The sequence below is a fragment of the Eubalaena glacialis genome, chromosome 13, assembly GCF_028564815.1.
Source record: "Eubalaena glacialis isolate mEubGla1 chromosome 13, mEubGla1.1.hap2.+ XY, whole genome shotgun sequence".
NCBI classification, from domain to species: domain Eukaryota; kingdom Metazoa; phylum Chordata; class Mammalia; order Artiodactyla; family Balaenidae; genus Eubalaena; species Eubalaena glacialis.
This window is the reverse complement of record NC_083728.1, coordinates 72,843,960-72,868,856: the sequence shown is the minus strand read 5'-3', so window position 1 is coordinate 72,868,856 and position 24,897 is coordinate 72,843,960. Positions and strand designations below refer to the sequence as shown.

At 45.6% G+C, this 24,897-nt stretch overlaps 1 protein-coding gene and 1 non-coding gene across 2 annotated transcripts in view; one reads left to right on the top strand and one right to left on the bottom strand.

Annotated features, from left to right (window-relative positions):
• Nucleotides 1–24,897, bottom strand: part of VWA3A (von Willebrand factor A domain containing 3A) — a 51,110-nt gene that overhangs the window by 16,130 nt on the left and 10,083 nt on the right. The window contains exons 5-19 of the mRNA XM_061207856.1: nt 24,562–24,685; nt 20,590–20,717; nt 20,416–20,493; nt 18,454–18,508; nt 16,384–16,482; nt 14,889–14,995; nt 12,668–12,793; nt 12,248–12,356; nt 11,971–12,036; nt 9,817–9,942; nt 8,032–8,167; nt 7,819–7,922; nt 6,071–6,151; nt 5,519–5,613; nt 3,933–4,052 (exon numbers count right to left, since the gene is read on the bottom strand). Coding sequence (XP_061063839.1) covers nt 3,933–4,052; nt 5,519–5,613; nt 6,071–6,151; nt 7,819–7,922; nt 8,032–8,167; nt 9,817–9,942; nt 11,971–12,036; nt 12,248–12,356; nt 12,668–12,793; nt 14,889–14,995; nt 16,384–16,482; nt 18,454–18,508; nt 20,416–20,493; nt 20,590–20,717; nt 24,562–24,685 — 1,554 coding nt within the window. The remainder of the gene's footprint in view (nt 1–3,932; nt 4,053–5,518; nt 5,614–6,070; nt 6,152–7,818; nt 7,923–8,031; nt 8,168–9,816; nt 9,943–11,970; nt 12,037–12,247; nt 12,357–12,667; nt 12,794–14,888; nt 14,996–16,383; nt 16,483–18,453; nt 18,509–20,415; nt 20,494–20,589; nt 20,718–24,561; nt 24,686–24,897) is intronic.
• Nucleotides 833–938, top strand: LOC133104599 (U6 spliceosomal RNA). The gene has a single exon (XR_009703659.1). It is a non-coding gene; the product is annotated as a U6 spliceosomal RNA (small nuclear RNA).

The window sequence follows — 24,897 nt, the reverse complement described above, 5'->3', positions numbered from 1 at the left end:
ACACATGCCCAGCGTCTACTTCCGTCTTCCCCATCGCCTCTCTTAAATATAACTTCTTCGTCTACCAGCTACTTCTCTCTCTTTCCTCTTCCCCCTCACAGACATGCTCCCTAGAAAAACGGTGTTGCCACCTCCTCCTCATCTTCTACTTCTCAACCCACTGCAGTCAAGCTTCCTCCCCGGTTCTCTGATAAATATTAACAAGGACCTCCTTTCCCCCTCCCATGGAAATATCCCTATTATAGTTGGATAAAAATTCTAACAATATACAAAGAGTGAAAATTCCTCCAATTTTATCACCCCCCCCCAATTTCTGTTAACTCTTTGTTCTATATTCTTTAGGATTAAAAAAAAAAAAATGTGTAGGACTTCCCTGGTGGTCCAGCGGTTAAGACTCCATGCTCCCAATGCAGGGGGCCCGGGTTCGATCCCTGGTCAGGGAACTAGATCCTGCATGCCACAACTAAAAGATCCCATGGGCTGCAACTAAGAGCCGGCGCAGCCAAATAAATAAATACATATATTTTTTTAAATGTGTAGGTAAATATATATTCACAGAAGTGGAATTACATAACCTATACTGTTTGTTTCCTTTCATTTGGACTTACTGAGGACTTTTTCTGAATGCGTTCACATAAATCTCCCACATTCTTTTGAATAGTTGCATAGAATATGCATAGTTGCATATTCTATTCTATTCAATAGAATAGAATTCTATTGTCAGGATTATTTTACCAATTTCCTCTTGCTTTTTTCCAGGTTTGCCAATCATTAGAACTCTGCACTGAAAGGCTTAATCGAAGGAACAAAGAACATACACTTAAAAGATTTAGTGCTTGCTTCAGCAGCACATATACTAAAATTGGAACGATACCAAGAAGATTAGCACGGTCCCTGCGCAAGGTTGACACGCAATAAATTAGGAGTTTGAGATTAACAGATACACACTACTATATATAAAATAGATAATCAACAAGGACCTACTGTCTAGCATGGGGAACTATACTCAATATTTTGTAATAACCTATAAGGGAAAAGAATCTGAAAAAAGAATATATATATATATATATAAATATATACATATGAAACTGAATCACTTTGCTCTATACCTGAAACTAACACAACATTGTAAATCAACTATACTTGAATAAAGAAATTTAATACAAGGGCTATACCAAATTACACTTCCACCAATACTTTCCAAGAGTGCCCTTTTCACCAAATTATCATCAGCACTGGGTATTATCAATCTTTTAAATACTTGACAAAATGAATTTCAAAAAACATTATATCTCATTGTTTTCCTATCAGGGAGCGCTATTGCCAGATTCAGTGGATTCCTGCATTCTTCCCCTTCCTTCTTTGCTTCTGCAGGCTCTCTGTTTTTTTTCCCTTGGGAAAGGGTAAACACCTTTCTCTCCTGGTTTTCCCCCTGCCTTTCTGGCTGCTCCTCTCTTGTTTCTTTGGCGGTTCCCTCTGCCCACACTCCAGATGGCAGTTCTTCCCAAGTTCTGTCCTTGGTTGTCATCTCTCCCCCTTCACGACTCCACCAGGTGCAATTCATGCCCTCCCATGTCTTCAACCAAAATGCTGATGGCTCACAAACCCGTATTTCTTGGCTAGAGCTCCTAACAGGAGAATCCCCAGACTCCTGAGGGTCTCAAACTCTATATGTTTACCTTTCAAGCTCTGCTCCACCTGGCACATCTTCTCCTCACCATTCCCTCATCCCCTACAGCCAAACGGTGACTACATTCTGTAGATTGTAACTCCCCCGCACCCCTCACAGGCCTCGCTGTCTTTCATTCCCACTGCCTTGGCTCAAGCCCCCTCTACCCCTGCAGTGGTCTAACTGGTCTCCCCTCCAGTATCGCATCCCTTCAGTCCATCTTTCCCCTTGTAGCTCGAGCGTTTCAAGATTATTACTCTTGCTTAAAATCCTTCAATACCTATACGTCCTAGAGTATAAAAACTCCTCTATAAAGCCTCCATCACCTGGTGTTTTATTTTGTTTTTTGCTCATGCCCAGTCTCTCCCTCTCACCCCTTATTCACACGGGACTATTCACACTGACAGCTCCCCAGGGTTCTGTAGTGCGTCACACCTCTGTGCCTCTGCTCGTGCTTCTCCCTGTACCTGGAACGCCCTTTCTCCCCATTTCCCCCATCACTCCCATGTGCTGGGCAAACACGTACTCATTTGTCAAGACTCAGCTAAAGGGTCACTTCCTCTGTGAAGATTTCCTGACCTCACTCTACCCAGATGGAATAGACTGACCCTGCCTTTGAGCCTTCACAGTCCCATATCTTATTTCTTCAGAAAACATTTAATAGCACTTATATTTTGACACGCCTGTCTCCTACTACTAGGCCATAAATTCCTTGAGGATAGGTATTGTGTGTTTTAACTTCTGTATCCCTAATGCCTGGCATAGTGACGGTGCATGGCAGGCTTTCAATAAAAGTTCGTTGAATGAATGAATGGATGGATGGATGGATGAATGAAAATATTGTCCAAAATGCTTCTCTAAGCATTTTTTCCGTAGAATTTATTAAGGAAAGATTAGACTCTGGTACAGTTTAATATAGAATATTAACTGCTGACTTATTAGGTTTAGAACACTCCCTATTTCATGTGAAGTTGTATTAAAATATATATATTTTTATATATATTTTTATACGTATAAAAATATACATAAATATTTTTATATGTATATATATATATATCTATTTATAAAATGTATAAATAGATATATATATATATCTAAAAATATATATATATCCCTGGTGGTGCAGTGGTTAAGAATCTGCCTGCCAATGCAGGGGCACGGGAAGATCCCACATGCCGCGGAGCAACTAAGACCGTGCGCCACAACTACTGAACCTGCGCTCTAGAGCCTGCCAGCCACAACTGCTGAAGCCCGCGCTCCTAGAGCCCATGCTCCGCAACAAAAGGAACCACCGCAATGAGAAGCCCGCACACCGCAACGAAGAGTAGCCCCCGCTCGCCACAACTAGAGAAAGCCTACACGCCACAACTAGAGAAAGCCTTCACGCCACAACTAAAGAAAGCCCGCATGCAGCAACGAAGACCCAATGCAGCCAAAAATAAAATTAATTAATTAAAAAATGTATATATATAACTATACATATATTTAAATTATATATAATTATAGATTAAAAATATAAATAACTATGTAGACAGAACTATAACTTAAATATATATAGTATTATATATAGTCTTATATAATTTAAATGTATATGTAGTTAAATACTTGTTATATATTGAATATTTACATTTTAAATTTAAATTTAAGTTTATTTATATTTAAAATTCATATATAAAATATATAATTTACATATATAGTTATATAGTTTTAATTTATATTATATATACTTATATATAATTTAAATATATAGTTTTATATATAATTAAATCATATAGTTTTATATATAACTGTATAATTTAATTCTATATAGCGATATATAATATACAACATATAACTATATACAAAAATTATGTTGATATATCTATGTATAATTAAAATTTATAATTGGAATTCTGAATGTTTGAAATACTGTGGCTTGCTAGAACTGAGCTAGGAACCAAGCCTGGGGGCCCTTCTTTTTCTCTTTTGTGTTTATCAGCTTGGTAGCCAAATGGGGCAATGGGCTGAGTTACTTTATCCTGGCTGATCAAGCAATGTGTTTTGGTGCCGCTTATCACCTTCGCCCCAGCGGGACTGTCCTGCAACCATTTAATTATTCAATGCCCCAAACAAGATCATTCAAATCAGATAAACTGACGGCCCTCCTAGGATGCTGGGTGCCCATACATCTGTTGTCCTGCCGGAAGCCTCAGCCCAGCGATGGCATCCGAGTGCACACGCCCTCCCCCCCACGGGAAGCGGGAAGCAGGAAGCGGGAGCGTACGCGATGATGTTGAAGCAGTCCTTGTTGGACAGCTGCTCCTCCAGCAGAAGTCTCAGGGAGTGCTGGATATGAATAATGTACATGGAATTGGTCACAGAGATATCGAGCAGTATAACCACCCTAAAAAGAAACACAAGCTTTAAGAGGAGAAACGAACCTCTCAGATAATGTTTATTTTGTTCCATTTTACTATTTAACGTTTTTTCCAAGGGAGTTCTGCATGCCAAATTCATAGCTGGCCAAATCTCCATGGTCTGAAGTCAACACAGGCGGGTTTACAACAGTAGAACCTTCTCTCCAGGAGGGTCTATCATGGTATAAAGCCTCGTTGTGGAGATGGTCTAAGGGCAGGGCTGCATATAATGATTTTGTACATTTCCTTGTTTTAAATTACTAGCATTCAATATTATTATAGGTTGGGGGTCTATGAAGGGAAAACAGAAACAAGCTAAGCAAGTTAGATGGGGAATTAGGCATAACTGGGGCCTCTGGGGAAATGTATCTTATTATTTTCTCTCTCTGTTTTAAGATCTCTAGTGCTTTTCAGCCTTCTCCTTTTATTACTTCAGATCTTATAGTCCCATCTCCTCCCCCCCATTCTCATTTTGAGGCAGCTATGGATAGCAAAAGAAAATCCACTGGATAGAGAGTCAGAAGGCTTTGGTTCAAGTCCCACTTCCTGTGTGGCCTTAGGCAAGTCACAATACCTCTCTGATCCTTGGCATATTTAACTATAAACTATTTATAATGAGACTCTTCATAGGGTTGCTTTGAGAATTAAATGATATAATAGATGAATAGTATTACAAAGCATAATACTTGGTTAGTGGTAAGGCATCAAGTAAGGTATGGAAGTGATAATGATATTTTGGATACCTATTGGTTCTCCCTACTCAGCATCCATTACCTCTTCTCACAGCAGCATCTTGATTTTTGGGGGGCGAGGAGGGGGAATACCTCTGTCTCTAACAGTCCATTTGAGTTGGGTAGAGCTGACGCCAGCCCAAGCTTTAAGAGTGGACGTTTGACCCCAGGCAATCAGAACATCAAGCCCTCTTGGCCCTAGTGAATAGCTCAGGGATGGACCCTTGCCCCAAGCCCTGGGAGTGCTAAACTGGAAGGAAGGAAGTTGGGAGCTTTGGGTGGCTATCTTGCTACCTGGAGGGGATAGCCAGCCTGAAAACAAAGCGAACAGAGAGGAAAACAGAGCTGAGGGATGGAGAGAGATTCCTGACATGCATGAACCTCTGGATCAAGCCATGCCTGAAGACAGCTATCAAATCTAGTCTAGAATTTTCAGTTACCTTAACCAGACTTCCCTGATTTGTTTAAGTCAATTTGCACTTAGTTTCTGTTGCTTTTTAACAGAAAGATTCCCGAGTGACATTGTTGATATTGAGTGATGCTATTGTTGATGTTGGGGATGATGGTGGTGACTTTTCCCTCCAGGGGTTCTGCTGAGTGATTACTGATCCTTAATCTAAATGATGGCTTCTGATGCTACCAACAGGGAATTCATGAGTTGGTTGAGTGCTGTGTCACACATGACACCCATGAAGGACAAGAGCACTACTGGGGGAAGGTACCTTTTTTCGCAGACGGTGCCCCAGATTCTTCTGCTGGCCAAGGAGAGCCACTCGATCCGTCTCTCATACATCCGCGTAGCTCTGCTGAGCTGTTTCTGCAAACTCATGCGCCACACACAGTGAGCGACTGCGCAGAGCATGGCCGATTAAGGGGTCTGGGGGAAGGGGGTGTACCCCACTTGGTTTCTGGGAATGCTGTGTCAAGGCCATGGGTATCCAGGCAGTACAAACATTCCGCTAAAGCATGGACGAGTCTGCCACAAGATCAGGAAGGGAAGAGTCAAAGTATTTCATCGCCTCAAATGGGGAGGAGGTAAATATTGACCCAAAGGATCAGAGGCTTTTGATCCAGGTCCCTGCCTGGCATCCAGGTCCCTGCCTGGCATCCAGGTCCCTGCCTGGGGAGGAGGTGGAGAAAGCTCCAGAGGGGCTTGTGGGTGGAGCACAGCCTCTGTTTATAAGAGGGAGTTCAGTCAGGGGCTTGGTGCCTCCACATTCCACCCATCTCCCTCCCCGCACCCCATATTCTGACTGATGGGACCCACCACTGACCTGGTACTCATACAGGAAGGGCAGGTCCACGTGAATATTCTTCATTGTCCCATCATGCCATTCAAATTGTACCATTGCCTTCTGCACTCAGGTGTGGCCAGGAGGGGAGCAGGTGAACAGAAGCACAGGTGGGGAAGGATTTTAAGTTTAAATTGGCCACTGGGCTCTCCAAGTGAGATGCAAGAGAGGGCAATGGGCTCTTAGCACATCTGGGGTTGGATTATGCCCCTCTTCCCCACACACCAGGCCATTGCCTTGTCTGGAGCTGGCAGCAGAGGGCCTTCAGGATACAGTCCCCTGAATGAACTGTGCCTGACAGCAACCCAGCTCCCTTCTCAGGAGGCTCTTCTGAACATCAGAGTCTTTACTACAAGATATGGTTGGAGGTTTGGTAATAGCAGAGTTGCAGACCTTAAAACATACTAGCCATGAGTTCTTAGGTTTGGGAACCCAGATGGGCCTTCATGGACACTTTGAAAATCAAATTTGTTCATTTTGTTCTTTCATCCTCCACCAAGTTGTCATACCTCTAACTATCACTCCTTCCATCTAGTCATCCATCCATGGGCTGCCAGAACTCTACATCCCCACACTCTCTCTTTCCTTTCATTCTTCTGCCTTTCCACTGATCTTTCTTTTCCTTCCTTTTCTTTTTCTTTCTTTTTTTTTTTGACCGCACGGTGCGGCATGTGGGATCCTAGTTCTCCGACCAGGGATCGAACCCATGCCCCCTGCAGTGGGAGCGCAGAGTCTCAACCACTGGGTCACCAGGGAAGTCCCTCCACTGATCTTTCTATTCACCCATTACCATTATACCGTCCTTCCATTTTTCCCTCCTTCCACCTTTCCTTTAATCTTTACCTTCATTCTTTCGTCTTTTTTAAAAAATATTTATTTAATTAATTAATATATTTATTTGGCTGTGCCCGGGTCTTAGTTGCAGCACATGGGACCTTCGTTTCCATGTGCGGGATCTTGGTTGCGGCATGTGGGATCTAGTTCCCTGACCAGCGATTGAACCCGGGCCCCCTGCATTGGGAGTGCAGAGTCTTAACCACTGGACTACCAGGGAAGTCCCCATCCTTTCATCTTTTTTACTTTATCCTGTCATCCATCCTTTCATTTTCCCTCCCATCCTTCCATCTGTTCACTTTTCCATCCATCCATCCAACCATCTATCCATTCTTTTACCTATTCATTCATCATTTCCATTCATCCGCTCATTCATCCTTTTCATTCTTCTTTCCATCCTTCCTTCCACCCACTCAGCCACCATTCACTGAGTGCTTACTTGTACTAGATATCGGGGATAGAGGGTTGGAGAAGAGCTTTTTCTTTTAAAGGGCTCATACTTTGGTGGGGATTAGACATGTAACAAATACACACATTAGCGCATTACAGGAGCGATAGTAGAAGTCTGTACAAGGTACAGCGAGGACACAAAGAGAGTGTGTTCTGAATGGGGAGGAGGAAAACCTCCGTGGAGGAGGCGACCGTGGTGCCCAATATACTCCCTCTTACCCCAATCTCCCAAGTTTCATTTTCGTATCTTTGAAAAACAGCAGTTAGAGTAGATTTGATGAGAGTTCTAGAGTCCTGGGTGGAACGCCTCCACCCCACTCCAGGCCCTCAGGCCCTTGCTCCTTGGGCTCTGTCTTATGACTTCTATTTCCTGAACATTTCAGAAAGGAAATACCACACAGGAGTTCCCCTGCAAAGGACTGGACAGAACTCTGAATCTGAGTTACCTCATAGATAGTTGATGATACTGTCTTCCGGAGAATAGGCACAAATTCCTCCACGGGAGAGAATGCATTGGGTGCCAGAACCTGATAAAGGCTTAGCTTCTTGGCTGTAAAAATAAATGGTGGGGTTTGAGGCACTACTCATGAAGCCCCAAAGGGTTCATTCCTTTCGGTTAGTCACCTGAGTCCTGGGTTCTACCCTCTTTGGGTATTTACCTTTCAGGCTATTGGTCTTTAGCCATTCTGCAGAAGTCTTGTCCAAGTTTGGGAACTCAATTGTGAGGGGATCCTCATGCTTTGGGGGTTTAGGCAAGAGACTCGTGAGTGGCCTCTTTGCAATCTCTGTGGAAATCTAATTGAAATGAAAAATCATCCTTACATAATCATATTTTACAGCTGGAAAGTCCACAGTCTCCCCCACCCATCCAAGGGAGCATCTTAAAACATAACCTGGTAAACTAAAGGCAGTTCTGCCTTCCCCTCCCACTATCCCCATCTGCTTCTCAGGAGATTTCTGGAATTTCCAGGAGAAGAGAGAGATGTACCCAGAAACTCACTTCCTCTTTCATTTGTCCGCCCTCCTCACCCCTTCCCACCCTTACCATTAAGATAAGCACCTCGGACTCCAAGATGACAGGTGGCCCTGCCGAGGGCTCAAAACATGAGGCTCCAGGGAACTGAAAAGTAACTCCTGCACCAAATCATTTAGGGAGCCCTGATCTAGCCCAGCCTCCCTCGCCCACATTTACAACCAAAAACCTGAGGTTCTGAGAGGTTAAATCACATAGCTCGTGTATGAGGAAAACACAGAACAGCAATTCCCAAACTTCAGACATTCGAGCACCTCCTTCACGAACTTTGCTATGAGTACCACTGTACTGTTATTTACTTAATATTTTAAAAATCAAACAGATAAATCTTTTTAATCACTAATTTTAATAATATTAATTGAAATTAATGTTAATTTCAATTTTAATTTTTGACTTCCTTTTTTGTACTTAAATAATTTTAGAAAGATCTATTTCTGCCATAATGAGCTAGTTTTAAATGCATAACATTGAAAAGAATATTAATCTATGTATCACCTTATAATCATCTTGCAAACTACAAGTAGTACATGTGTTTCATTTTGGGAAACATCTGGCAAGGTTTTGGCATCAAACAGACCTGGGTTCAATTGAGACTAATCAGCTTCCCTCTGTGATCTCAGGCAAATTATTTAAACTCTTAACTTCAGTTTTCTCATCTGTAAAATGGGAGTAATAACATACGTACCACAGACTGTTGTTGTAAAGATAAAATGAGGCATTTAAAGAATTAAGCATTGTGCCCATCTTATAGTGAGCACTCAGCAAATGAAAACTATTATAATACTAATAATTATTGTTATTGTTTTAGATAATCAGTAGAAGAGCTGAAACTAAAATTTAAAATCCCAGTCTAGGGGCTGTGTTTCTTTCACTACATCCAGCCAGGTCAAAATGTCTGGTGCCCCAAATCCATACATTCATTCTGTGAAGCTATAAACGCATTCCCAATTCTCTTCGGTACGCAGCTTTAACGGTGGTTGTGCCCATAAGCTTTCTGAGTTACTCTGCTGATGTTAAATTAAGCGTCCTCAAGCAGGGCCTTTGCCCTGAATGAGATACTGGTGGGAAGACCGTCTTAAAGACAGCCTACCCTCTGTGGTTGAGGTTTTCATCGTTCTCCAAACTGGGGGAAAGGGAAGGGCAGTGATAGGGGGAAGGGGTGGCAGGAGCCTGCTGGCCTTTCTCTGAAATAAATCTTTCAGTTAGAAAATCCACCAGGATCCTTCCAGCGGAGGCCTGGGCAGCTCACAGCTGTTGGGACAGCGGGGGGGCGGGGCCTCGCTTTGTTCCATTTTCGGGACGCGGGAGGCCTGGCAGCCGCGCCCTTGCGTGACAGGTGAGACAGGAGAGCACGGTGAGGCCAGCTGCGCGCCTCCGCGGAAGGTCTGAGCTTGGGGCTCTCACCGCCTACCTCGTGCATCAAGCCGGTCGGCTCCTCCCAGGGGGCGCTCTGGTGCAGGGCTTGGACGTGGCCCCGGAGGCTCTGGGCCTTCTGGATTTCTGCCAGGAGCTCATCCACCTCCCGGCTGCTGTAGATCTGGGGGTGGCGAGGGCAATCAGTCAGGCAGAAGTCACCTGGCTACCGGCAGTGGCCAAGGCGGGAAAGGACAGGCAGCCACGTGAATCCCTAAGGCGGAGCGGCAGGCTCTTTAAAGCGGATGTTATACACCGGGGTCCATGTGCAGGACAGAGCCTGCGGAAGTCAGTGTTCCATTTGTACAGTATTGGCTTGCAGTGTTTTTAAACAATTGAAGGGCTGTCTAGCCTTAAAAATGTGAAGAAACACTTTACACCCTCTAGGATGACAATAATAATAATAATAATAATAATAGGAGGAGGAGGAGGAGGAACTGGAACTGTGGGATGAGGGTGGAACTGTAAAATGGTGCAGCTGCTGTGGAGAACTGTTTGGTGGCTCCTCAAGAAATTAAACAGAATTACTACCTGACCCAGCATTTCTACTCCTAGCTTTATACCTACAGTAATTGAAAACAGGGACTCAGATACTTGTACACCAATAATCATACCAGTTCACAACAGCTCAAATGTCCATTGACTGATGAATGGATAAACAAAGTGTAGTATATCCAGAAAATGGAATATTATTCAACCCAAAAGGAACAAAGTTCTGATACAGGCTACAACATAGATGAACCTTGAAAACATGATGCTAAGTGAAAGAAGATGGACATGAAAGGTGTATGATTCCATTTATATGAAATATCCAGAATAAGTAAATCCCTAGAGACAGAAAGCAGATTGGTGGTTACCTGGGGCTGCAGGGGAGGGGGAACAGGGAGTCACTGCTTTAATAGGTACAGAGTTTCCTCTTGGGGGGATGGAAATATTTTGGAGCTAAATAAAGGTGGTGATTGCACAACACTGTGAATGTACTAACTGCCCTTGATTGTTCACTTTATGTTATGAGAATTTCACCGCAATTTTTAAAAAATGTAAAGAAATCACACACATACAAAAATCCAGGTTTCTGGCTCCTGTTGAAAAATCAGAAGACCTGGCAACAGTGGTGGTCACACTCCTACAGAACACCCGGCTGGGGCTGCGCGGAGGTGCCTCTTTAGCTGCGGCAAGTGCTGTTTCGTTCACCACACTCCATACCGCTCACTGTTGTGTCCCCATCAGAATCAGTTGTCATTTTTGGTCACCTTTGCACTGTTGTTTTGCCCATAATAACGAAGACAATGAAATTTGTTTTACCCATACCTCTACCAAGAGTGGAAAAACAACAGATAAGCCAAGAGGTTCACAGGTTTTAACAGAAAATATTTCTTAAACCAGCCAGTTTCATTCACTCACTGTACTTTCCTAGCCCCTGGAGTCTGTGACTCCTCTAGAGTCTGGGCAATGAGGTAACAAGAAGGGGTTCTGCCCAAGGAAAATGTTGCCTGACCTTGGCTCCCTCGTGGGAAATGTCCGACTTTTCGACCCTTGAACATACTTGTGAGATGCAAATATTCACGTGCTCACGGCGGTTAGGTTAGCAGGCAAGGCACAGTCTATTAGCTGAGCGGACGGCTGGATTCTCAATCTGCCAAGTGGATCTATACACACATTTGTTAACTGTCACCTCCATTGTGGACACGGAGTACGCGATGTTATTATTAACCGGGACAAGGACACTAATGGATGGATTGGTACAGAATTACTTGCTCATTCAGAATTGATTGCTGTGCGTCTCCTGCAGTAGGTGGGGTCCATCTAGGAGAGAGAACTGAAGCAACTGCTTCAGACTCAGAGCGCTGGTGGGAGCAGAGGTGGGGTGGGACCCATGTTGATGACAACTGGATAGGGATTCAGGATTCTACCGGCGTGTAATCAACTCATCATACACACCGACAAAAGGATCTCTTGTGACTTCATGTTGTTTCTGTTCTTCCCACATATTCATTTTAACCTGATTTTACCTTTGTAAACCCTCTGAGTTGGGGAGGGGGGAAAGCAAGTACACACACAGCATGGTCTGTCTGGCCCAGATTCCCCAGGCACAACCTTGGAGGCAGGCAGGGATGGGAGGAGGGGGCAGTATGTTGGCCCAAGGGCTTACCTCTGTCTCTGGGCTGTAGCAGTGGTAGTAGCCCCCAAGAGCTTCTGCAAGGTTCTTCAGAACAGCCTGCGGGGATGGTGACAGGGTGAGCCGTCACTAGGGCCATGCCGGTACCTTAACAAACTTTCTCCTCGTCTGAGCCTCCCAACTGAGCTTACCAACAGGAGAACTAGGTATAAGGAGAGTTGTGTTCTGGTCCGCAGCTTGGGGGCCTCAAAGGCTGGCCCAGCTCTCTATAGCCAATCTAAGGGAAGCCTTGGAGAATCTCGATACTTACAGGGGGCACCTGATCATCGCATTTGTAGGTGACGATGTGGGTGATGAGGTCCCTTCCTATGGTGGACTGTTGGATGTACTCGGACAGGATTTCAGAAGGCTGATCTGGGCTGTGCAGAAGACGGAAGAAGAGAAGGGGACACCTCAGCCTGAGGACATTCCCCAGCAAAATGGTAATTCCCAAGGAACATCTACCAAATCTAATCAACCACCTGTGTCCCGGGTCACCTGTGTAAGATGCAGGGCTGAGCGGGCCACAGGCCTGGCCACCCTGGCTGCCCTGCCCCAGCATCTGTGGACAAATGGCCTGGAAACACAATCCTTCTCTCAAGCATACGTGAAGAGTCTTTATGGTCTTTTCTCTAACAATGGTTTGGTTCTCCAACCCCTTCATGTTATCAGCTTAGGAAAGGAGACCTACCAGCTTCCCATTATGGTCACCAGAGAATTCAGCCCCTTCAGAGCGAAGATTTTCTTCAGGGCTTGCAGCAGATTGCTGCCTCTGTCAGGCTGCAGTTTCTTTACCCAGAGCTTGAGTTCCTGGAGGCTGGGGGAGAGGATAACAACCTAATAACTCTTACTAGGGGCCAGGCCCAGGACAGGTAAGAGCTGGTATAAATCTAACAATCATTCTTTGAGGTGGATACCTTTATTCCCATTTTATAGATGAGGAAACTGAGTCTCAGAGTTAGGACTTGCCCAAGGTGATACTGTAAGCAGCTGGCAACACTGAGATTTCAAACCAGGTGTGACTCTAGGGCCTGAGCTTCTAGAGACTCTGCCATATGGGGGTCTGGGGCTAAGCTCCTTTCCCCTCCAACTCTCCTGGGAGGCAGACCTCCGCCTGAAGCACAGAGTTAATCCCTTAACCCTAAGAGGGCTTGAAGAGAAGGCACCGAGGCTGTGTGGCTACATTCCACATGGGTTGGGATGCACACCACTCGCAACAGGGAAAATGACATAACACAGAGCTTTCTTGGTTAAATGCCTCATGTGGCACTAGTGAGACAGCCCTTCTCTTTCCATTTCTCTTTCAGTCTGACCTCCCCCTGCAAAAAAGACCCCTCAGCTCGTTGCCAGTAAGTCTGTCTTTCATTATTATAACTGTTTGAATCTCCCTTTTAAACAAAGAGAACAAATCCCAGGCCTGGCGCCCTCTCTAGCCAATAGGTTTCAAGCTGGAATTTAATAACATTATTTTGTCTGCTTTCATTCTATTTATTTTTATAGCAACTTTCTAATTATGGCAAGTGATACGGGCTTCTCAGTTATGGTATTGATAGTTGCCTTCAAAGTAAATATAGCGTTGATATTTTAAAAAATCGATAATAGTACAAGTGGCACAGAGTAAATAATAGTTCAGGTGGCAGGGATATGACAAAAATCACAAGGGAGGACCAGGAATAATTGCAGTTGAGGAACTCTTGGCTAGATGGTCTCAAGGTGACTTCCAGGTCTGACATTCCAGAGCTCGGGGGTTGAACAAGAGTGGAAATCACAGTAAAAAACACTCTTACCCACTGAGTACCTGCCCCGTGCCAAGTACTCATTTTTCACTCATCTTCACAACAACTCTGTGAGAAACAGTTGTCCTTGCCTCATTCTGCTAATAAGGGAGTTAAAGGACCTGTCAAGATCCCCCAGTAACTGTCAGAGCCAGGATTCAAAGCCTGCGCTGCCTGAACCGGCACTTCTCTACCCGGAAGGGCTCCTCTTTACACTAGTGCTGGGCAAGGGGACCTCCGTCCCAGAAACCCAAGCATGTGTTTTTCCCTGGGATCCGCTCTGGGCTTTGGAATCCAATCCTGACTCTGCCATTTTGGAAAAGTTCCCTAACCTGAGTCCCAGTCTCCTCATCTGCAAAACAGGGATAGTAATCCTATCCCATGTGTTGGCTATAAATATTAAGTAAGAGAGTACATGTGAAGTGCCAAGCATGGCACCTAACACATGGTGGATGATCAAGGCTATTCCCTTCATGGAAAAGAGATATCTATTTACTGGCATAAGTAAGTAGAAATTCTTACCTTCCCCCTCTCCCCACCTGCAAAAAACCCTCCTAACCAGAAACTCCCAAAGGACTAGCTCAATAAATTACAGTATATCTACACAGTGGAATACTATGCAGCTATTAAAAAGGATGAGGTTGATCTCTGTGTACTGAGAGAAAATGACAGTCAAGATTAGGTGCAAAGCCAAGATGCAAAACAGTGTAATGTGCTCCTGATTATGTTTAAATGAGAGAGGATAAACACACAGATACATGTATGTGCAAAGACTGTGGAAGTTGATAGAAGAAACGGTTATTGGGAGGTGAGGGAGAACTAGGTAAGAGGGAGACTCATCTGCTATTATTTATCCTTTTATTCTGTTCCAGTTTTTGAAAATGAGCATGTATTATTTTCATAATAATAAAACTACCTTGCTAGTTTTCTGGGTAAAAATGGTGTCTCGTCTTTTCATTTTGTGGTGCTCGTGGGGTGACTTTTCCAAAAGTTATTGGCTCCCTGTGTTTCTGCTTTTGTGAATTGTCTCACTTATCTGTTGGGGGTCTTGCACTTTAATCATGCAGTAAAGACACTAACACTTAGGGAGGAAGATGACCAGGTAGACATCCGGGCTAAGGCGGGGCAGTCACTCACCTGGAGGTGCCGACTTCCACCGGGCTGGGCCACAATGTGGCGGTGGTGGTACCGAAGGACAGGACGTACAGCTTCTCCTTGTGGCTCAGCTGCTCATCAATGAGGCTCTGGTGGGCAAAAGGACATCGCTGGCTGCCAGAGCCGCGGGCCACGTGGAGCCTGGCTCCACCTCTCACGCTGTGGCTGGGCCCTCCGGCCTGGGGTGTGAGCCGTGCTGAAACAGGGTCGCTTAAGGCCCAGCTTAGTAGCCCCACGTTGACATTTGCTTGCTGCCCATTCCAGCCTGCTCCTGGCTGTGCGTGGCGGGTATGGGGCCTGGGCGGTCAGCCCGCGGCTTGGCGGGCCAGTCCGGGAGCTGGGCCCTCACTCCCGCTGAGCGCAGACCACGTGCTCTTCTGCCGCAGCTGCGCACTTGGGTCACGGGTGCGGTGGGATGAGCACCCACCTCGGCGTGTGCTGTGGTTGGACCCTCAGCACTTCACTGTGGCACCCAGGGAGGAGAACGGAGGTCGGGGGCAGCGGTTTCTGTCCCGGGCGTGTGAGTTGGGGATAGAGCGATGGGTGCGGGGCCAACCCATTGGATGCTCTCAGGCTCAACCTGGTGAGTATCCAACAATAAGATAACATCCCTCTTCTTCCCGGCCAGCTACAAACTTCACCTGTTACTGCCAACACGAGCCTTGCCCTGGCTAAGACTGGACCAGCCCAGCTGGGGGATCTTTGGAAACCGGGCCCTGGGACCTGTCAGGAAGGGGGGCCTGCACTGACACCTGTTCCCTGACACCTGCTGAGACCAGGAACAAGGGACAAGTCTGGAAACTGGCCCATGTTGATCGCTCTAAAGAGTCCTGGGACCAGCTGTTGCTGCTAAGGTCTCATTCAAAGCTCTAGAGGTTCCTCTAGGAAAACAGACCCTCCATATCACTTCACAGAGACTACAGAGGCTTTTTTCGATGCCAGACTCTGTACTGAGCACTTAATTTGCATGAACTCCTTTTGTCCTCTGGTGACCCTGGGAGGTGGCGACTGTCATCTTCCCTGTTTTACAGATGAGGTAACACGGTCACACAGCCGAGAAGCGGTGGAGGTGCCTGGGGTTTGACCCTAGAGTTCTTAGCTTCTGAGTTACGGCCAAAGGAAGCAGGATAGCTCCTTGTCTGGAAGAGGCCGGAAGCCCGTGCTGTGCTGAAGTCAGTCCAACTGATTACTGCCTGCATGCCCTCTTTCCGGGCTCTTGAGACAAAATCAGATTAGTAGGGACTGCTGTGGTGTGAATACTAGAAGCTCACACCGCAGCTGAGAAAGACCCTGAGGCTGGGTTTTGCAGAACTCAACATATATTTTTTTAACTGTAGGTGCTAATTAAGTGTGAACTGTTCTTTGCAAAACACTCCATTTTGCACTTGCTATAAACAAAGCCCATTAGCAAGCTCACAAGGGGAGGGTGGGGTGGAGGTGCCAGTTCCAGGTCCTTCTCTGTGCCAGAGAGACTTACCATGAAGTCATTTTGGAACTCCTCCTTCTGAGGGCCACTGCTGACAGCTGACACATCAATGAGGATGCCAACTCTGGCCCCCTTGATGAGGCCAAATGCCTAAAACCAAAGAGGGCGTGTGGAAACAACCAGCACAGCTTTGTGCTTCTACAAACCTTTTACTGGGCAGCTCTGTGTAGCAGACGTTCAAGCGCTCCCCGACCTCAACAAGAAGCTGCAGAAGGAAGACCCATTTTATAGAAGAATGCTGCAACTACTGAAGCCCTTGCACCTAGAGCCCGTGCTCTGCAACAAGAGAAGCCGCTGCAGTGAGAAGCCCGCACGCCGCAACGAAGAGTAGCCCCCGCTCGCCTCAACTAGAGAAAGCCCGCGCGCAGCAACAAAGACCCAACGCAGCAAAAAATAAAATAAATAAATTTAAAACAAACAAACATGCATTCCCTTAAACCTAGCCATTGAAATTCTAGAAACTCATCCCATAGAAATAACTGGAAAAGTAAATAAGAGGGAATTGGAGCCCAGTGATGCCAGATAGTCCCAGTTTTTCAAGAGAAGACTGAAAGCAGACATAAAAGTGAAATATCAGGATTTTAAAATCTTGACAACTAATTCAAAAAATAAAACTATGGAGGCCAAGAAAAACATGGTTGTAGGGCCAGATCTGCCTGCATGCCACCGGTTAATAACCCCTGCTTTTATCCTCTGCAGATATGGAAACGGACACCCAGAGAAGTGAGGCCTTGCTGACAGCAGAGTCGGGAACTGGGCCCAGTGATGGACTATGCATCACCCCAGGTGCCCCAGCACCCAGAAGACTCATGAGCTGGTTTACAGGTGATTGCTTCCCTGGAATCCAGTCGGGGCTTGTTTCCTGGCTCCGCGGTAACTCCATCAGAAAGGGGTAAGGGGAAGAAGGACCCAACCAGCAATCCCTGCCCCCTTTGTCAAAAGTGCCAGGACAGGTGTGATGTGGGTAGGCAGGTGAGAGCAACATTCCCTGAATGGATGTTTGTGGAGTAGGTGAGGATTTCACCCCTCTCAGTTCTCTCTGCCTGTGTTACCACGTGCAACCAGAGGGGGCATGCCACAGCTGGAGATGTGCATTTGCTGACCTGTCTAAGCAACTGAAGATGGTTCTGGATCTGACATGTAGACTACACCCTGGAATCGGCCTGAGTAGTAGAGGTGGGGCTTGGGGGTGGGGAGCATGGATTTCAGCATCTTGCCTGTCCCAGGGTTTAAAAAAAGAGTTGAGGATTGCCTAAGGTGAAAGCAAATGGTGGGCCAGAAAAGCATCAGTGGAAGAATATAGGCTAAAACAAATAATAAAGCAAAATAAAGGTTAATTTGCCCATGATCACTCTTCTACTCTTTGGGTCTAAGGAAAACATTTAATCAAACTTTCAAAAGTTATGTCCAGATGATCAGCCTTAATCATAAATCTCATTAGGGGTCTGAGGTTAAACGGTCCAGGGGATTTCTGCTGTTCTCACCCAGGATCTGTTTCCTCTTCTGGTAACAGCATTCTGGTTTTCCATGTGCAGCCATCTGTCTCCCTTTTCTCAGTCCATGAGGTTTGGGGGGGTCTCACCCAGTCTCCCCCAACTTCCCTCGCCCCCTGTCTTTCCCCAGGAGTGAGCACTTGTTCCAGGCCCAATCAGTTAGTGCATCTCATCCTCTTGGCTATGGTGACTGGTCTAAACTGGTACAGAGAGTGTCAATCCCAGGACTTGGGAGGGTGTACTAGGAAAGCAAGGTGAGATCCTTTTTGACATGTCACTTTAGCTGGTGACATGTAAGCTTAGAGCTGCTGGTGACCATCTTCCCAAGACTGGGGAGAGCCTTCCCGAGAGTAAAACTAACCCAGGGGAAAGCAGAGCTCAGAGACAAAGAATGACATCATTTGAACCCCCGGATACAGCTGTGTTTGAGTTTTTCATTTCTGTAGGTCTAGAAATTCCCTTTTTAGCTTTGGCTAATGTAAATTGGAGGTCTAGCACTTGCATCTGAAAGGGTTCTAACAAGTACAGGTGGAATGAGTGAAAGGGGGCAAAGAATGAAATCTATTACCTTCTTGCTGTTTTCTGTGAGCCACTGAATTCTCTGTTGATAGAGTTCAATAGCTCTGTCAAAACACCAGGAAGACTTGTCACCCAAGGTCAGCTTCATCACTGAGCAAAACAGCCACTTACATACACGGAAGGAAAGTGCAGATGGGACTTTCTTTCTTTTAATGTGTCTAAGGCATTGGGAGAATATAAGGCAAAATCTAGCAAAGGGAAAACTGAAGGTCTTTGTTTTCTGGGATAAAGGATGGAGGGGATTGTGAAAGGGATCAAGTGTGTGTGGGGTCCTTTTGCTGATGCAATGTTCATTATAAACGGCTGTGGTTTGGTGGAACCAGGTGGGCTTCGAGGGAGGGCCAGTCTATGGAGGATGAGGGGGCCGTTCTCATGAGGAAGGTGGAAGAACATTCTTGCTCTTCTCAAATCTGTGTCTTCTTTTTTTTTTAAATTAATTTATTTATTTATATTTATTTTTGGCTGTGTTGGGTCTTCGAAATCTGTGTCTTCTCAGGTGAGATGTCCTAGTCACCTGGACATGATCATAAATGAACAAGTGAGGTAACTCAGCAGCAGTTTCTCAGTGGATTGATGAACAAAAAACTTAGTTTTTGAATAGTAAGTGGCCAGGGGAATTTCTTGAGTTTCCCTTATTGCACACTATTCCAGTGGCTGTTTGGAGACCAGCCTGTAACAGGCACTCAAGTTAAGGACTCAGCCACGTGAATTTAACTGAATTGCCCTCACTGAGGCAGGTGGGATTTGGGGGCCCAGAGAAGGGCAGGGAAGGCCTTTGGATATAAACTCATGGGCATGGGGCAGTGGGCAGAGTCATAAGGCATGCATGAGTGTGGGTGCAGGTAAGGGCATGGGCAGGTAATGAGACGATGAGACGAGCTTGTCTTTGAGACCCAGCTCTGCTGTTTACTAGCTGTGTGACCTTGGACAAGTGTGGTAAACTCCACAGCTTCATCAGCTCCAGCATGAAGATAATAAGACTTTATCCAAGTCAATTTGCCAAAAGTTAGTTTACTGAAAACCAATTCTCTGAAAATCAATTTGCCAAATGACCAATTAACTGAAGAGACCTGAAACATTCCTTAAATTGCTGGATTCACAATTAAAACCAATCAACCAAAATACTGCAGAAATCTTTAAAATCTGTTTAACCTTCCAACCCAATAAAATTTGCTATAAAAGTTACAGTTAAAATGATTTGATAAATTTGGCAAATTGCTTATTTAGTAATTAACTTTTGGTTAACAGTCTTGAGAGTAACACTATATTTTGAGTTGTTGTGAGGATTAAATAAGATAATGTGTGCAGCCCTTAGCAGAACTCCTGACACATTAAGAAATGTTGGCTATTAATTATTATTCTAACCTTTTAAGAAACCTCAGGCAAGCAGTAATCATGGCCCATAGATTGCTACACCGGGGATGGATGGTGCCGTCAAAATCTGGTTTGGGGGACTTCCCTGGCAGTCCAGTAGTCAAGACCCCCTCACTTTCACTGCCAAGGGCCCAGGTTCGATCTGTGGTCGGGGAACTTGGATCCCACAAGCCTCTTGGTGTGGCCAAATAAATAAATAAATAAACCAAAGAGAAGCTTTAAAAAAAAAATCTGGTTTGGAAGTGGGGAGCCTGAATATTTTTGACATACTTCTGTAAAAGGATGAACCCAATCAATCTGTCATCGAAAGTGGTCCCTCTTAACCATTACCCATCAGACGAGGCTGTGAAGTTTTATGTGTTCATCCAAAGAGACCATGGATTTTAAAAGGCTGAGAAAAACTGATATGGTCCAACCTCGTTATTTGCAAAAACAGGAAATTGGGGCTAGAAGCGGGAAGAAGCCTGCCCAAGGTCCCACAGAGACTGTCTTTTGAACAAAGTCATTTTCAGGCTGCTCAAACCAGGTACTTCTTGAGCTCTTGGGTTGTTGGGAAGACACTGAAAAACATACTTACTCAGAAAGCTTGGATTCGAATTGGTGGATGGTCTGGGTGGAGATGTGCATTTTCCTCGTGACATTGCTACCCTCCTTCCTGAAGAAGAAAAGTCTTATGAAAGGGTCTCTTGGGCTCAGGGGGATGGACGTGTCTTGCAGGCTTGGGGGGAGAGGGGAATGGCTTCAGACTCACAGCATGGCTGTGCCCTGGCTTATCAGGTCAGCCAAGGTGAGTTTCATTGACTTTAAATTGTGCGTTAAAAGCCAATCTTCTGAATCTTCCCAGGCTGAAGGCAGCTGGGTCTCATCGCCCTGCAGCCTCTGCAAGACAGAAGCCAAAGTCAGCCAGAAACCAGTGGAAAGAGAGGGTGAAGCTGAGGGTGTTTTAGGTTCCCTGCACGTGGACCCCTAAGGGGTGCCAGCCTGACCGGTCCCACCCGAGAGCAGTCTGTTCAAGAACTCGCCTTGCTGAGGCAACAGGCAAATGCGGAGGCCTGTGCTCGGGGCCAGTTGCCCGGAAATACCCGTTCCCATCCCTCACCTCATCCCCAGTATGTGTCTAGAGGAGTCCAGCGCCACTCTCCACATCCTGCCTTGGGAGAGACTGAATACACAAACCCACGGTGGCTAGACCCTGTACGGCAGCAGAACTCCAGCCCACAAGTGTAGCAAGCAGTCCAGGGAGCCAGGCCACAACCTCTGCAGCAACTGGACCGGGAAGTCAGGACGCTGGCAGTGACTGCCAGCTTGCCTACTTTTCATCCCCTTTTCAGCTCAGGACCAACCAGAGAAAGCCAAACATGCCCCCAAATCAACCACAGGAGACGCCAGCTTCTAGTTAGCCCGCCTCTGGCTTCCTTCAGGGGACACCCGAAGCTTTCCCTTTTTTTCACCATAAAGCTTTCCTTCTCCCCTGCCAACCTTTGAGTCTCTGTCAAACACAAGTGGTGGTGGCGTCTTTGTTTATTTCTGTCTTTGCATTCCCTGCATCTTTTCAGGTATATGAGTTCTGCCTCCCTCTCAGTCTGAGGGATCCTCCACAAACATTTGTTGACTGATGGGAGAGGGAATGGGTTTCCCTGTCCATTCCAGAGGCCAGAAACAGGAGCAGTGGGTAAAAGTTTTAGAGGAAGAATTTCCTAGCCATCACAGGAGTCTGGCCAGGAAATGAACAAGCCCCCTTGCTTGTGCTGAGTGACACCAGTGTCACTTACATAGTATTAAGCTCAGGACGTGGGTGGTGGCCTTGGTGATGGAGCTGAAGTCGTTCACAGCAAGCATTCAACATTGGTGATACACTCTGAGAGCCAGAAGGTGGAGAGAGCTGACCTAAGACTCTGAGCCCACTTTGCCTTGTTCTGAGCCCTGCTTTGAACTAGGCAATGTCCCTGGTCCTAGGGCTACTGTGTGAACAAGATAGAAATGTTCTCGCCTTCTCAGAGCTCACATTCTAGTGTGGATAGATGGTCAGTAAAGAAAAGCAAAATCGATGATGTCCATAATTTCAGCAAGGAACAACTGTATTAAGAAAGCAGGGCAGGGCAGTGTGATAGAAAATGACTAGGGTGGAGACGGGGAGGTCACTTTAGCTGAGGTGGGGGGTCAGAGGAGGCCCCTCTGAGCTGCGGTCTGAAGGTTCAGAAGGAGCCGGCCCTGTGTGTCTCTGGGCACACACAGTCCAGGCAGAGGTGGGCTTGGGGGCAGGGGCAGAGTGCTGGAAGAACAGAAGGGCGGCCACAGTGGTTGGAGTGTAGCGAATGCAGGGTAAGCGTGACGTGAGAAGAGGCTGGAAAGGTGTGCAAGGCCTGGAGCAGACAGGGATGCTGCAAGAGCTTCCGGCACGGCCGCCATTGTCTGTGTGAATCCGTGGGCCTTACATGTCGCCAGGGTTGGCTGTGACTCAGGGTGTGGGACACGGCCTCACAAGGGGAGAGGCCGGCTCAGTCCCACAGTGAGAGAAACCGCCCTGCAGCGTCCAGTGACTGTGGAAAGGGCCTGCGCGCTGCTTAGCCCACCATGGCCCCCGACTACACCCAAAGATGGCTTTGCCTGTCTCCTGTGCGCCTGCTTGAACCGTGGGTAGGTACTGCTTGGGCTTGTCTTTGTCAGGCCGTCCCTGTAGACAGTGAGGTGACAGACAAGGGGTTGAAATTATCTGCTGTGGCTGACCGAGCTGCATTAGACAGGATTAGATCGGACAGAGGATTCGGAAGGAGGAAAGGGCAGAGGAAGAGAGGGAGGGGAGAAGGGAGTGCAGTCCTGGGCCCCCCACTTACTAGCTTTGTGATGCTGGGCAAGCCCTGTGTCTCTTTCTCTACCTGTAAGATGGGCGTGTGACGCTAAGATCTAGAGCGTGGCTTCGAGTGCTGCTGCATAAACGGTTCTTAACAGTGATTCTTGTTTCCCCTCAGGTTGGGTCATAAATAGAAGGTAACAAACAAACAAAGGCAATGAAAATAAACTGCTGCTATCATATTCCAGCTAGATAGTATTGGATGCCGTAAGTTCTGTGCCTGAGACCTTCTCACCCTCTGTTTCCAAAGGAAATTAGCAAGTGTTAAAGAAGTGTGAAAACACGAATAATTAGAGCAAACACTAGTGCTTATTATGTGACAAGCACTTTCCGTATATTAACTTATTTACATCTACAGAATAGTTTCCATCGTTATTAACCTCATTTTACTGACAAGGGTGCTGAAGTATTGAGAATTAAGTAATTTGTCCGGTCACACAGCTAGTTAGTGGTGGAGCTGGGATTCAAACCCAAGCAGTATAGCTTGAGCCATGCTCATAATCACGATACTATATTGCCTTTACATCACCACCAAACTGTGACTATCTTTGTGAAGGATCGAGAGAGAACTGACTGAAAAGACAACTTTCTCAGTATGTGATTCTCTGCTAATTAACGTCCTGCCCCAGGACAGCACCGCCTATAATCTTAGCCCCAGCTGCACACTTATGAAAATGCTGCTCTGCAGCATATAAACACTAGGTGTCACTCTTCTCATCTTTCGGGACAACCACCTCCCTTTGGTAACACTCAACCTGGTAGACTTCTAATTCACCTCTCTTCCATTTTACTTACATTTGAAATGATCCATCACGTTTTAGGACATGGATTTTGTATTATTAATATTTGAAGAGCCACCATTAAACACATGATGGATTTTGACTGTAGGACATACTGATTATATACTGAAGGATGTGCTTTACATACAGAAGAATAAGATCTTTGTGCTGGGGCAATCCTTTCCCTCTTTCCCACTGCTATTCATTTGTGAAGTAAAGGAGGCCCCAGTTGTGGCTGATAAATAAGAGTGGTCCTTGTACACCTGGAAAGTCGTGTATTTGATAAGAAATTAGGTGAAATAAAGACTCATAGCATCAACATCTAAAGTCATTGAAAGAAGCCTTCAGAATTTCCAGACTCTATTGACATTTGCTCATTTCCTTTTAATTAAACTTGCTTTCCCATAAGTGCCAATACTGGAGAAAAGTAAAAACACAACTATTTTCCTGAATTTTAATTGCTAGCATTAAAACTGTATTGTTTTTGACTGATTATCATTTCAAAGGACCATTGTTAAACTCTAGTGTAGAATAGGTAGGCGGTTATGGGCCAGACTTGCACGGACAACCCCTGATGACAGTAGTTTCTATGGTAGAGTGAATTGCGAGTTCTAGACAATCCACTCACCACCACGGGAGAGAGCTCATCAACACATTGAGAGTCAGCCTAAGACCACAGTTCTGGTTATTCTAGAGGTTAATTCTCCTGCCATAACGTTCTCACTCCAATGGCACTTCCTGAAACTGATTTTTGGATCTAGATTTTAGGGAATCCTACAAGCAAAACAAATCTCAGGAAGGAGAGTCTTAGAATTAAATTCCTTAGTCTTCAAGCTTTGATAACAAGGACAGCATCTTCACACCCCCCTGAATATTTAATGATATGGCCAAGAAGGCTATACAATTTCTATAAACAGCATAGAGATTCTTCAGTCATTTCTAAAGGCAGGGGATCAGAGATGAGTGTATAATTAATTCTTTTCAGTCCTGAGATCCTACGTGAAGAAAGAAATACCCAGAGTTTAACACATTCTGCATTCCCAGACTATGATTTGTAAGCACTGCCACTCAGTTAAAGCACTATGGTTTTTACCAGTAAGTCCTGTGTCTGGTTAATATGTGTAACCAGTAGTCCATTGTCTAGCTTTTGGCCACGTTCATTGATATTCTTCTGGTTCAATTGCTTCTTTGGATCTCTGTCATTGTTTCTCCTCATGCTAAAAAACACAAAGTAATTTGATCAATGCCCCAGCACCAGACATTGACTCCACATTGTCAGAAACACTTTATTTCTGTGTAGTAACTGGGGAAGTTTCCTGTGTAGATCCCGATAAAATGTGGACTCCAGGTTCATAAGACATTTTGTTCTATTGTTTTGGTAGTTAGGTAACTGAAGCCCTCAGGTATAAGATGATGCATCGACCATTTA